Source organism: Siniperca chuatsi, linkage group LG1, assembly GCF_020085105.1.
Source record: "Siniperca chuatsi isolate FFG_IHB_CAS linkage group LG1, ASM2008510v1, whole genome shotgun sequence".
Lineage (NCBI taxonomy): Eukaryota > Metazoa > Chordata > Actinopteri > Centrarchiformes > Sinipercidae > Siniperca > Siniperca chuatsi.
Window position 1 is genome coordinate 35,977,837 of NC_058042.1, and position 13,070 is coordinate 35,990,906.

Sequence of the window (13,070 nt, forward strand, 5' to 3'; positions counted from 1 at the left end):
CTTTACTGTATGTGTATGACACATAAGCCCATAGTAGCCTACATCATTTAAGATAATATAGTGGACATTAACAGATGCATCGGAAGCTATGAGGAGCAGAATAAATATTCAGTAACCCTTTCTCTCTCCCGTCCTTCAGATTGATGAGCTTCCAGAAGGAGCTGTCAAACCGCCTGCCAGCAAGTACCCCATCTTCTTCTTTGGGACCCATGAAACGTAGGCACCTTTTTTCCAGGATGTGCCTTATTCCACTTACCCTTATGCTATTTAAGAGGAAAGCACCTGCCACACTCATATTAATATGAATGGAATGGAGTTGTGATAACAGGTGCACCATGATGGGACTCTTAATAGTTTATGACATTGTTGCCACATGACATTTTTCATGTATATGTAGGGCTGGGTGCTGTTTGAAATGTTTGATATCCCTGCCAATGCAATACCTTACAGTGCTTTTTTTCACTACCTTAGTTTACAAAACATCAACATGTTTCAAGCTTGAGCATGAAAGGTCATCCTTGCCCTTGGTAGAGCTGATGACTTGATGTTTCAGTGCCATGTTGGCAGTGGTGAAAGGGAGGGTAGGTACGTCATCGGGGCCATCGGGGTCATCAGGTGGCCCCCTCCTTCTCTGATGTTTCATTGATAAGCCCATGACATCTCTAGAGGGCTCAACGGGGATACCTGGCGTCCCAGGTCCACCCCCCTCACTTCCATACCCTCCTGTCTTCATCTTACAGCCCAGTTGTTGTCTTTCCTTTTAATCCAAAGCCAGTTGCTGCTTTTTCCTGCTGCATTTGACAAGGACTTGAGTGCTTGATGGAGGGAGCGAGCCCACACCCCCTTTTTCTTCAACAGACTGCATCCCACTTCTACAGGGAAAATCTTGGTCTTCCAGCCGTCCTGGGCAGAGAACTTGGTCTTTTTCCTCTCATTGGAAATATTAGTTTGACGAAATTATTTTAACTCAAGGTTCACTAGCATTTTCTGGAGCGATCGGCCATCATCACGTGACCTAAGTATGGGACTTTGGTCATGTGATTACGATCATATACCACCACCTGTTATCATGTAACCTAGTTAACAGGTTTTAACCTTTTTTTTAATTTAACAAAATGTGATAAATTGCTAAATGCATCAGTGTTAAATAAGATATAGCCTTAAGTTAAAAGGTTTCCTGATTTAAATCAGCAAATATATGATCTAATAATAAGTGAGGCTACAGACGCATTTCTGTCAGTACTCAACAAGTATTGAGGTTTGATATCCAGGCCTATGTATAAGCAAACTCATTTTAAAATAATAATTAATAATAATAATAATTCTATAGGTTACTACAGTTTAAAACTCACAGAAGTTACCCAGCTGCTCATATTTTCTGCATAATTTTATAGAATAAAATTTGAAAACTCCTGAAACATCATGTGGTTTTCCAGACTGTTTTAGTAATAGTAGTAGGAGTAAATGTCTCTTCCCCCCTTCTTTAGTGCCTTCTTGGGCCCGAAGGATCTTCTGCCCTACAAGGAGTATAAAGACAAATTTGGCAAATCCAACAAGAGGAAAGGCTTCAACGAGGGCCTGTGGGAAATTGAGAACAACCCCGGAGTCAAGTTCACAGGCTATCAGGTCAGTCGGCAGTCTGCTATGTCTGTGGTTCAGAGAGAAGACAGAGGGAGAAAACTTGGGGGGACAGAGATGCCAGACAGGCTTGATGCTCAACAAAGCCACATTGTTGGCTCGCCAAAACTGTAAGACACAAATGAAAGGACTGTTAAAAGCAGATAGCGTATGAGTAAGAAAGATTGATTCATTTGTCATAACTTGCCGTCTCACATTTATAAATGTGAGGTGTCAGCTACTGGAACTGGAATTTCTGCTTTTAGTTTTGCAAAAAAAAAAAAAAAAAAAAAAAAAAATGGTGGGCATCTTTCGTACACAGGCCATCCAGCAACAGAGTTCATCAGAAACAGAAGAGGGGGGAAACACTGCTGATGGCAGCAGTGAGGGCGAGGAGGGCGACTCTGTTGAGGAGGAAGATGACAAGGAGAAGCTGAAGGGAGACAAGACCGGATCCAAACGGAAAAGGACAGCCACCTCCAAGGTACTTTACCTCAGCCGGTGAACACACTAACACAGGAGCGAGGACAGTTTGGGTATAACAGGAGCACTGAAGATGTTGTGACAGTGGCAGTCAGCCTGAAGATGATACGATCAGTTTAGAGGCTCGATTCTCTCAATTTAGATCATCAGCCGTGTATCATTTGTGGTACTGAAAAACAAAATCTATCTTCAGGTACTCTTATTACATATCATCGATCTGTGAAGTTGAAGGCATTGTATCTTGGCACATTTTGCAGCACATTTTTAACGAGCCTGCATAAACTCACTGCTTGACACTGAAGTCTCTCAGGGTCGGGGTACAACTTGTTGTTTAACAGTGTCTAAAGGCGAACGTGTTTAAACCTGTTCCAAATGGCCACACTTGAATGCGGGATTAAAAACCTGTTGTCATAGCCCCCCCAGGACCTGCAATAGATTTTGACAAGTCGGTTTTATTAGTGGTTATTTGAATCTGACATATCTTATTCCTCTCTAGAGCTCCAGTTGTCCAAAACTATTAAACATCAATCAGCCACACTGTTGCACTGGGTGACGTGTTCCTTCATTACCATGAACACACACTGCAGTTTGTTGAGACTCAGTCCCTCTGGAAGTACTCACTAGAGCAGCAACTGTGGATCAATTAAAATGGTCCCCATTAAATGCATTTCCTCCTGTTTGAGTAACGTTTGTTAAAAGTAAAGTAGCCAGTGAAGGATTCTTTTTAAAGTAGGGCAACCTGGCTGATAGCTTCAGTTTTTTCTGCTTAAAATTAGACTGTAGCTTCACTGTGTGACGTTTCTCCACATTCCATTCATCCAAACATGTTTCTGTAGCGGCCGCTGTTCCTGATGATCTTACTGTTCATTCTCTTCTCTTCGACCTTGCCTTTATTTTGAAAAAAGCTTCTGCCACAGTGTGTTACTGTATTAGTGCATAAGCCATTGCTGCTGTAAATGGAAACAGGTTGAAAAAGTCACACGCATCCTGCTCCTCACTTAGCAACCACTGTTGCCTAGCAACTGGGCTCCATTACGCACAGCACATGTGGTGCATCCGAAGGAATGTGGTGCTGTTGGGGAGCAGTTTGCTGATGTGTGTGTCCCCCGTCACATCATTGAAACACTGGGTGTGTGTGTGTGTGTGTGTGTGTGTGTACAAGAGGAACACGAGGGAACTGGAATCTCCTCAGCTGAGAAAAGATTAAATGTGTGTTTATGGGGCGGTGAGAGGGGGGAACAATCATTTGTTCAACTACCTTCCCTCACTCCCCCTTTCAACCCCCCCCCTCACACACACACACACACACACACACACACACACACACACACACACACACACACACACGCATACTGACAAATGGTGAAATGGTTTTAAAATGGAGCTCTTGAAGCATTTAGGCTTTTAGAAGCAGAACGATGACTGATGCTTGTATCTTTTGGCTGGACTGCAGCGAAGCGGGGGCCCAGCCCTATAGACGCCAAAGTCTGTCCGTGATGAAGTTACGCCATTGGCCGGTCGAGTGTTGGAGTTTCCACATTGGCCTTTGCTCTTTCAGAATGAATAGTCGCGAACAGTCGTGAATTACGTCCTCGGGAGGTAACGCTCGACGTGCGACGAGAGGAGAAGAGGTGCGATGATGTCACTTTTGGCGCGCACACCCTCGCGATACTGCGTCGAGCATAAACAAAGCTACAGCGAGGCGCAGACAGTCCTCACTTACAGCCTCAGGGGGGCGTTGCCACTCATTCCAAATCTGTCGCACACTAAGAACGGAATATTCTGTTGGTCTCGGATGCTACTCTCTGAGGACTAAAGACTTCTGAATTCATTGACCAGACCATTTTGTCTATCTCTCCACGGTAAGTGAAATGCTTCACTAGTAGACAGAATATTAAAACCAGTAGAAGGCAAGCAACGTTATGAGGAGAAGGTGTGAGTAATTGTTTTTATTTAGTCAGTAGCGTGATTTGTGTTTGCTCGGTGCTGGTGACTCACATTTGAGATCCTTTGCGGATGGCAACGTTGCCATGCCAGAGGGCCGGTTCAGCTTTGGATTCATGTCTATACCTGGAGGAGACGCTGAGGCTTTGCGAAGGGGAAATATACCATGCTGATGACCCTCCTCTCACTCCTGATGTAGTAACTTGAAGCCAGCTGCACCATTGAGATGGCCGCAAAAGATTTTACGTCTCTTCTACAAGCTTACTAGCTTTGCATCGCTGGCCCCAGGTAGGCTTTCTACTCCAATGTGTGATAATCGTATACACCCCCACATTCTGAGAGTGCACACCCTTCTGTCTACTGGGATGTAACACTTCCTTTTTCTTTATAGCTTTTTGAGTTGGATTTTCCCGTTCATCATGGAGACATTGCTCTAGAGTGCCCACTTCATCTTAAAGAAGAATACCAGTGAGTGGCTGCTCAGCTTAATGTCCACTGCTGTCACTGACAGACGCTTTCTTTACATTATGTGACAGGTATGCAAAATGTTGTAATTCATGTTGCTTCGTGTATTATTATTGCATCATAGCAAAACAAGTGTCATGTTGTCTATGTGGATCTGTACTGGAATTAATATTTCTTACATATACTTGCACAACTTTTGTCTTTAATACAGGCTACTGTGGTGTCAGGATGGTGTCACGCTAGTGATGACTACGGGATGGACATGCTAGCAAATTTGATATGGCAGACGTCATACTCGTATTACACGTGCCTGTCACGTGTGTGTCCTGCGCACCAACAACGTCTCGGGAAAAAAATGCTGCACACCAAAGCATCAGGGGTGCAATGGCTCACTAAACTCAACGGTTTGGATCGTATCACGGTTTTGAGTCACAGATCGGATCATCTTTCGGGGTTAGGGTTAAATTCATTTTAAAATGCGCTACTTTGGCTCTGATGTAGCCGCCTCTCTCTGTCTGTAGTCACCACTCTATAGTCTCGCTTAATGTCGCACCCACAGCAGTATCTGATTGGTTACACGTCACAAGTACTAACCTGTCAACACTGAAGGCTACTGTCCCACAGACAGGCAGAGACACTGGAGCTGTTCTGTTCTATTTCTATGATGACAAGCGCGCCCAGTTTCCCAGTTACACCACTGAAAAAGTCATAGCCTACGAGATTACACTCAGTGGAGGCGAAGGTGACAGCTTTTAAATCAGCCGCTCTTCCCTAACTCAGCACACATCTGTCTTGTGTCTCTTTTCACTGCAACTCTGCATCAAGATTTAGGGAAGTATAGTGGCAGTAAAACGATTTCACAGTATGATGGTAAAATTTTAATCCACGGTTGACATGTGTGCCGAACCTGGGGGGGGGGGGCACACCGTACAGATCACAGATCAACTAGGTTCCGTTCCACCACTACAAAGCGCTACAGCCCTCAGCCAGAGGTGAGTGATTACTGTTGCGACTGTTTAAGGTTATTTGTTATTACCCTGTACCGCTCATTTACTTTGATCACTGCTATTATACAAAAAGCAAGAACTCTGTTTCCATTTTCTTACCAATTCTGCATGTTCCTAGATACAAGAAAGAGATGTCGGGATCGACGGCGATGGTTACCAGCACATATGACTAAAAAGATGTTCATTGATATTTGCCAGGTAAATTTCTTGCAAAGACACAAATTCTGATTTTTTTATGTTTACACAAATTCTGCACCAATAAGTAATCATCTAACATTGTTCAATTCTGCTTACAGGGTGAAGTTATTCCTATGTACTACCCATTATCTTTCACGGCCGTGGAGGAGCCTGCATTTCGGGCAACATTACCCGACCCAGAAGACCGAATCAATCCCGTTCCAGTCAGAGTGCATCCTGTTCAGGCACTCAAACGTCCAACACAACACCACAAAACCATGCACCACAGTCCTCACCCTCCAATCTGCAATCCTTCCACATCTGCTTTTCCAGCTCCAGGTGACTACTGTTGTGATCATTATAACTTAATCAGTAATACTATACGAACATGCAAGTACTCAGTATTTCCATTTTCTTCCCGATGTTGCTTGTTTCTAGATGCAAGAATGGCGCATCGGATCAACGTCCTTGTTTGCCAGCACAAACGGCTGAAGAGATGCTCACTGACATTTGTCAGGTACATTTCTTTCAAGGACACACATTCTGAATGTTTGCAAATTCATGGGGTTTAACACCTTGCCAGGTACTTTTCCCTCCTACTTTAAATTATGCTACACTATATAACACTTATTTGGAATTAAATCACTTAACACTGTTAAATTATCTTGACAGAGAGTTGTCGTTCCTAGGGCTGTCACAGTTATCACTTTTATTACTTTAATTATTATCGCCTGCTCATGAGGATTTGAGCTGACCGCGATCATTTTGTATGGTTAGAATCCTTTCCATTCACCTGTATAAAAACAGCTGGATGAAACTAACAGAAATGTCATATTGCCATTACTATTTCCACGTTGTTTTCCACCGCAGTGTTCCCCACACATAGACGTTACTTGGTATATTAACAGCAGCCAAAGTATATTTGGCGACCCATTTTTCATTTTTATTTTTTTTATCCGTCGCTCTAACCTTCCCGTGTGGGCTACTGACAATTGCACATGCCATGCAGAGAAACACACAGAGAGTCTCCTGTTTACAGTGGGCCTACTTATGCCGTAGTTTTGTAAAAGCTTGTAAGTGCACCTGTTGGTGCCGATGTCATTCGGTACCACGTTGGTTTCAGTCGCTTTGATGGGCCACATTGTTAACATTGTGTGTGTGTGGGGGGGTGAGCAGATTAAAGTAGTAAACACTAAAATAAGGTGGAGAATTCAGTAGAATTAAAATGGTGAAATAAGAAAAAACCTTCTAGAAATAAGGTAATGTATTAATGTATTCTTTCAAATATTATGTATATAATATTTTCAATAGACAAATATACCACCCCTCCAATGTACACGTTCCAATTTTCAATGCCAATAAATGGCTTTTCTTCTTCTTGGTATGTTTATACGTGTATTATTAAACTATTATTAGGCTTATACTATAATAGTGGCATAAAATGAACAGAAAAAGACAATTAAATTGTTAATTGCAATTATTTGTATGACAATTCATCGTCAACAACATTTCATGATCATGACAGCCCTACTCGTTCCTGTGTGTCATCCACCGCCATTCAAGACGTTTCATGAGCCTTCACCTCACACAGAGTGACAACACACTACATGTCCAAGAAGTAAGTTCTGTTGATCCCGAGTGTGGGGTTGGCAGGCTTTTGGATGTAGTGGAGGGCCTGTCAAACAGAATGTTAGACTGCTAACACACACACACGGGAACCACCAGCATCAATTATACACAACAAAGTAGCGGTAAGGATAAAAACAAGAGCAAAGGCGGGAGGTGCTGGAAAGGACAGTTCTGTATTTTGCTTTGCTATTTCTGTAGGTGCAAAACATAATATCCAGCTTAAAAGTGGCAATCCCAATAAGGCTGATGGTAACTGCCTATATGAATCAAATCGAATTGATAATATAAATTCAAGAAATTGCTTAATTGAAAACTTTACAGAATCAGCAGCACATTTCAGAATGGTGTGGAATACTGTGGGAGAAGATAAAGTGAAATCAACTTCATACTACCCTGCTAAATATTCAGAACAGCAATGGAAAGATGCATTTCACATCCTCAAAACAAGAAACCAATATGACTTTGAATATTTTGGTGATTTGGCTATGAGTGTACTCAAGAAAAGAAAGAAGGACCACACAACAAATAGTCTATTCTAGATAGATAGATCATTATGCTGAAGGCATGCAGAATGTGTGCAAGATCTGTCAAAAGCAGATTAGAAATTTGCTAATACACTTGCAGAAATCTAAAACATGGATTCTTTATTCGTTAAAGTGCTTTGAGTAGTCAGAAAGACTAGAAAGGCACTATATAAGTACAGTCCATTTACCATTTACCATTTACAAAAACAAGCCAGGGCAAAACAAAAGTCAAAACATTCTGAAGCTCAGGCTATTTACAGGCAAAGGCAATTACAGCAAGATCCAATTGCATTCAGGCGAAAGCATGCTATGGAGCAGGCAGCTACCAAGCATATAAATCTAGAAAAAGATCCCATAAGAAGTCGAGCCAAACATGCTAGGTTGAAAGCAGCTACAAGACAAAAAATGCTAGAAAAAGATCCTGTTCAGTATAGATTAATTACAGCAAAACAGAAAGCAGCACAAAAAAGGAAGAGATTTGACTAATGAAACACAACTTGATAGAATAAAACAGTTCCGAACAGATGGGAGAGAAGGACCAATATATGCTTGTGTCAGTTGTAGACAAATTTGTTTTTACAACCAAGTGAAAAGGTTTAATGACATGTTCAAAAAGCCACACATCACATATATGGAGTGCTATTGGTGAGATTCCTGAAGACCTGAAAGTGAAGGATGATTTTTGGATATGCCATGACTGCTGCAAAAATGAAAACAAATGAACCCTGAAAAATCTAATTCCTACTATGAGTCATTTCAATAACCTTGGACTGGCAAATATCATAGACTATGAAGAACTCCAACTGTCCAACTTAGAAAATGCTCTCATTGCTAGAAACATTCTATTTCAAATGATTTACCAGCTTCCAAAGTCGAGGTGCAACTAAAAAGCAAATAGTTAACATCCCCATATTTGAACAAGATATTGTTAATACAATAGAAACATTACCTCGAACACCAGATGCAGCTAGAATGACAAAGTCTCAACTAAAAAGAAAGAAGTCCATGAAAAACACTTACATTGACCAGTATATTGATGTTTTCAAAGTCAGGCAAGCCCTACAAACATCAAGAAACCTGGGGAATCCTTACCACCAATTCATTGCTGACATTGACAAATTTCAAATACGACGTCTGGAGGACGAGCCTATTGGTTACAACTCCTTATTTAAAATTAACAATATAGATAATTTTGCTAAAAATATTGACCAAAACGTGCAGCAACAAACTGATGGTAGCCTTCCCAGTTCTAACGATAATATTGAAAACGCTAATCTCTCAGATACAGGACCAATGACCCCGTTCAAAAGCCAAATATAACCTAATCAAATAAAGACTCTGGCATCAATTGCTCAAACTCAAATGAACCCATACACTTAGCACCTGGCGAGGATAAAATACCAACCAATATCTTTCAAGAGCAAGACTGGGATGTCAAGTCATTCCCATGTCTTCATCTAGATGACAAATATGGCTTACATGGCTTATTAGTATGCAACAATATTTTCAACAAAGACTACTAAATGTTGATAGGAGATTTGCTAACACGCTCAGCTATGTCTTTGCTGCCTTTGCCTGTAATGAAAAACATCAGCTTGAAAGAAATATAAATATATCTTTCTTAAAAAGGCAAATAAAATGCAAGCAACTACTGGATGCCTGAATGACCCATACAGTGTACATAAAAATCACAAGAAAACTCCACGGTACTCTCTTTTTAACAATTAAAACGCCTTTATTGTCACAGCACAGTCATGTTAGGCCTTAAAACAAACTCGTGCTTCGGCATCAAGCCAAATTGTTGTTTAATATTTAAGATTTTTTAAGCAAATCTCAGAAAACATTAGACAGGACTTTAAAGAAGTTATTGAAGTTGAAGGAAAAGGCGGAAAATATTACATTGAGAAATAATCTATTTTGGAAAAATACACAAGAAGAGCTACAGAAGTTAATAACTTAGAACCCCTGCAGCTCTGCACCAGAGAGCTGAACAATTAATTTCAAACAATTGGTGATGATCGTGATGGTAATAAGGAACAGGAAGATGAGGAAGCAATGAAACAAGGAGCCCAAAAACACCCAGATATGGCTGTCAGGGATCCTTCTGGCCTGTTCAGTGATGACCATGATTCTACATCTGGAGATCAAACATTTAGAAGAACTGACCTTCAACATGACAATGAACTTTACTCCAAAATCAAAACATTGGCCATAGACCAAAGAGCTGTTCTAGACAAAGGCCTTCATTTAGCTAGGCAATACCAAAGAGCAAGAAAACAAGGAAACCCTTGGCCTCCTCCTCTGTTGATTGATCATGGAGGCGCAGGTAAAAGCCATATCACTGATGTCCTCTCACAAATGTTGGAAAAAATATTCAGAAACATTGGAGATGATCCAAATCACTCCTATATCTTAAAGTTGGTGTTGACAGGCAGCGCTGCATCAATTATCAAAGGCCAGACCATTCATTCAGCTTTCCAATTGCCTTTCAACAATGACCTAATATCAGTGGGTGACAAAATTAGAAATAAAAGAAAGAAACAACTACAAAACTTACTGCTAATCATTAGAGACGAAATCAGCCGTGCTCTACCAGCTCCATTTTAGACTTTCCAAAGACATCTTTCAAAACACTTTATCATTTTGAGGCATTGCATGTATTGTATATCCTTCAAATAAAACCTCCTCTTGGTGTTTTGATATTCAATACACTCAAAAATGAGAAATACAAAATGGTACATGCAATTGATCCCCTATGGAAAAAAAACTGAAGTTATATCTTTAAAAACAAACCACAGACAGGATGAGGATCGATAATATGCTGATTTACTAAATAGAATTAGAATAGGCAAACACAGACATGGATATAACACTTTTGAAAAGCAGAATACATGCCAGAAACACTCCTGATTTGCCAGAAAATGCTCTCTCTTAATTACAGGAACCAGCAAAATAGTCAGTACAGTCAATACTGCTAAATGAAACCATCTTCCAGGTGAATTGATAGAATTACATGCTACAGTGACTAGCAGAACGAGAGCAGGAATGGTGAAGAACCAATTTTGCACACAACTCATAATTGGCACTAAAGTAATGCTAACGTACAGTATAGATGTGATAGACAACCTAACTAATGGAACCTTAGGATAAGTCATTGGATTCCAAATATATTCACTGAACAAAGTAAAATATGTTATGGTGAAAATTCATAATAAAGACTTTAAAATTTAAATTTAAATTGAGAGAAGGAAGCACCTCAACTGCCACAGCGATACATTTCCCCCTAACACTGGCATGGGCTACACCTGCTCACAAAATTCAAGGTCACACAGTTAAAAAGCCAGATCAACTGATCCTTGACTTAGACTGTTGGCTTCAGCCTGCAACGCTATATGTAATGCTCTCACGAGTACAATGCTTGTCACAACTCTTCTTACTAGAAACTCTTCCTACAAACAAAATCAAGCCATGGCCAGATGCAATTGAGTAACTGGCTAGAATAGAACACATTGACATCAGCAAAACACAACAAATTTCACCTTCAGTTATCGAAATAATCTCCTTATACATCCAATCACTAGCAGGCCACATTATACACCATATTAAAGCTCATTATGAATAGATGTCTGCACAGCTCAATCTGTTACAGGAAGCCTGGGTCCCAAACACTGTAAAACAACAAACAGCAACACTTCATTGTGGTGCAGGCCGTGCAAAAGAACTAGTAGAAAACCATCACTTCCATCCAGTAATAGTCCCTCCTGCATCCTGGACGCTAGATGTATGGATCACATCTACATAAGATTGACTCCACAAGTTGAGTACAAAAACATATCAGTGAAAACTTGCTACTACTTGGATCATGAACCAATTTCCATTACACTTGAGATAAAAGAACAAATACGCTGTACATATTTGATCAACATCTTGTCTTTGTTTACCTAAATTGGATTACATGTGTCTTGCTGGTACTCGTTTGCTTTTTTCTTCCTCCTTTACAGCTCAGAAGTGGATTACCGTACTACAGGACCCTCTGAAACAATTACATAACATATTGACATAGACTTTGAAAAGAATTCCAACTAACTTCATGTTCTACGTGATCTTCACCCCTTTCCCAACAACCCAACTATATCATCTTTAATCTCTGTCATTAATCTACATCATTATTAATCATTCTACTATGCATGTATATATTGTTACACACCAATTATATTATGTATTCTTTCAATACACATGCTCCAATAAAAAAATAGACAAATACTTTCAACTTTACATACTGTATGTCATGCTTATACCTCTCACCTTGTATAAACTGTATAATATACTGAATAATTAATAACCTGTACCATTTACTATTACTGAGTGTGATTTGCTTCATTATACATTTTCTTTCAAATCAAACATCTTAAGATATGAGTGGAAAGTTTTGTTCTTGCAACTGCATTTATAACATTTTTTGACTCAAACGTAGCTTAACCATGCCATGTGATATTCTACTTAAGTACAAGAACAAATATTACTGGGACCACTACAGAAAATTGCTGATGAACATTTAATATCCAGGACTTCACATTATAGACACTACCATTGACTGGTGTAACAATTTGGCCACAACTTAGCACATTGACCCAGTCCAGCCATATATTAGGTTTCGACCTAGTCTTGTTTATGGTTTTATGGGATGGCTTGTGCCTCTGCTACTACTGATGCAACTACTGCTACTGTTATTACTACTACCAGCATTACTACTACTACTACTTTAAAATGGGTTGATGAAATTATTAATGAATTAGTACGACAATTTGCCTGCTAGTTAGTTAATAGTTAAAGGCCCAGTCAGTAGTTTTTGTGACCATAGAAATTGAAGGTATCGTCCCACACATAAAAGACAGTTGAAGTTACAGATTAAATGTGAAGACAAAATCTTAACTCACTGGCCCAGCTTTTTTCCAGAGCTTTCAACCGTATTTCACAGTCTTCATCAGCAGAGTTTACCTATAAAAAAATTGTCAAAATCAATTACAATTGAGCGTTCACTAAACTCCTACTCCTACTCAGTTCCTTAAGAATTTGGAATGTCTTATATGTTTTAGCCTTTTCAACACCAAAACTACAGCAGAATTGAATGGATTAAACAGTGAGTTTGTCTACTCTAACGTAAGCTGCTAACAACTTACTTAGTGCCTACAGGAGTAACCTACTGTTACTACCAAAGCCAAGA

General features: G+C 40.0%; 1 protein-coding gene across 2 annotated transcripts in view; it reads left to right on the forward strand.

Annotated features, from left to right (window-relative positions):
• hdgfl3 (HDGF like 3) overlaps positions 1-13,070 on the forward strand; it is a 28,812-nt gene that overhangs the window by 915 nt on the left and 14,827 nt on the right. The window contains exons 1-4 of one of the 2 annotated variants that reach the window (XM_044205044.1): positions 4,244-4,580; positions 4,721-5,714; positions 5,813-6,032; positions 6,132-6,210. In XM_044205044.1, coding sequence (XP_044060979.1) covers positions 5,625-5,714; positions 5,813-6,032; positions 6,132-6,210 — 389 coding nt within the window. In that variant the 5' untranslated portion in view covers positions 4,244-4,580; positions 4,721-5,624. Of the gene's footprint in view, positions 1-139; positions 217-1,487; positions 1,627-1,939; positions 2,102-4,243; positions 4,581-4,720; positions 5,715-5,812; positions 6,033-6,131; positions 6,211-13,070 lie in introns of those variants that run through there. The other variant, XM_044205039.1, reaches the window with a different exon arrangement.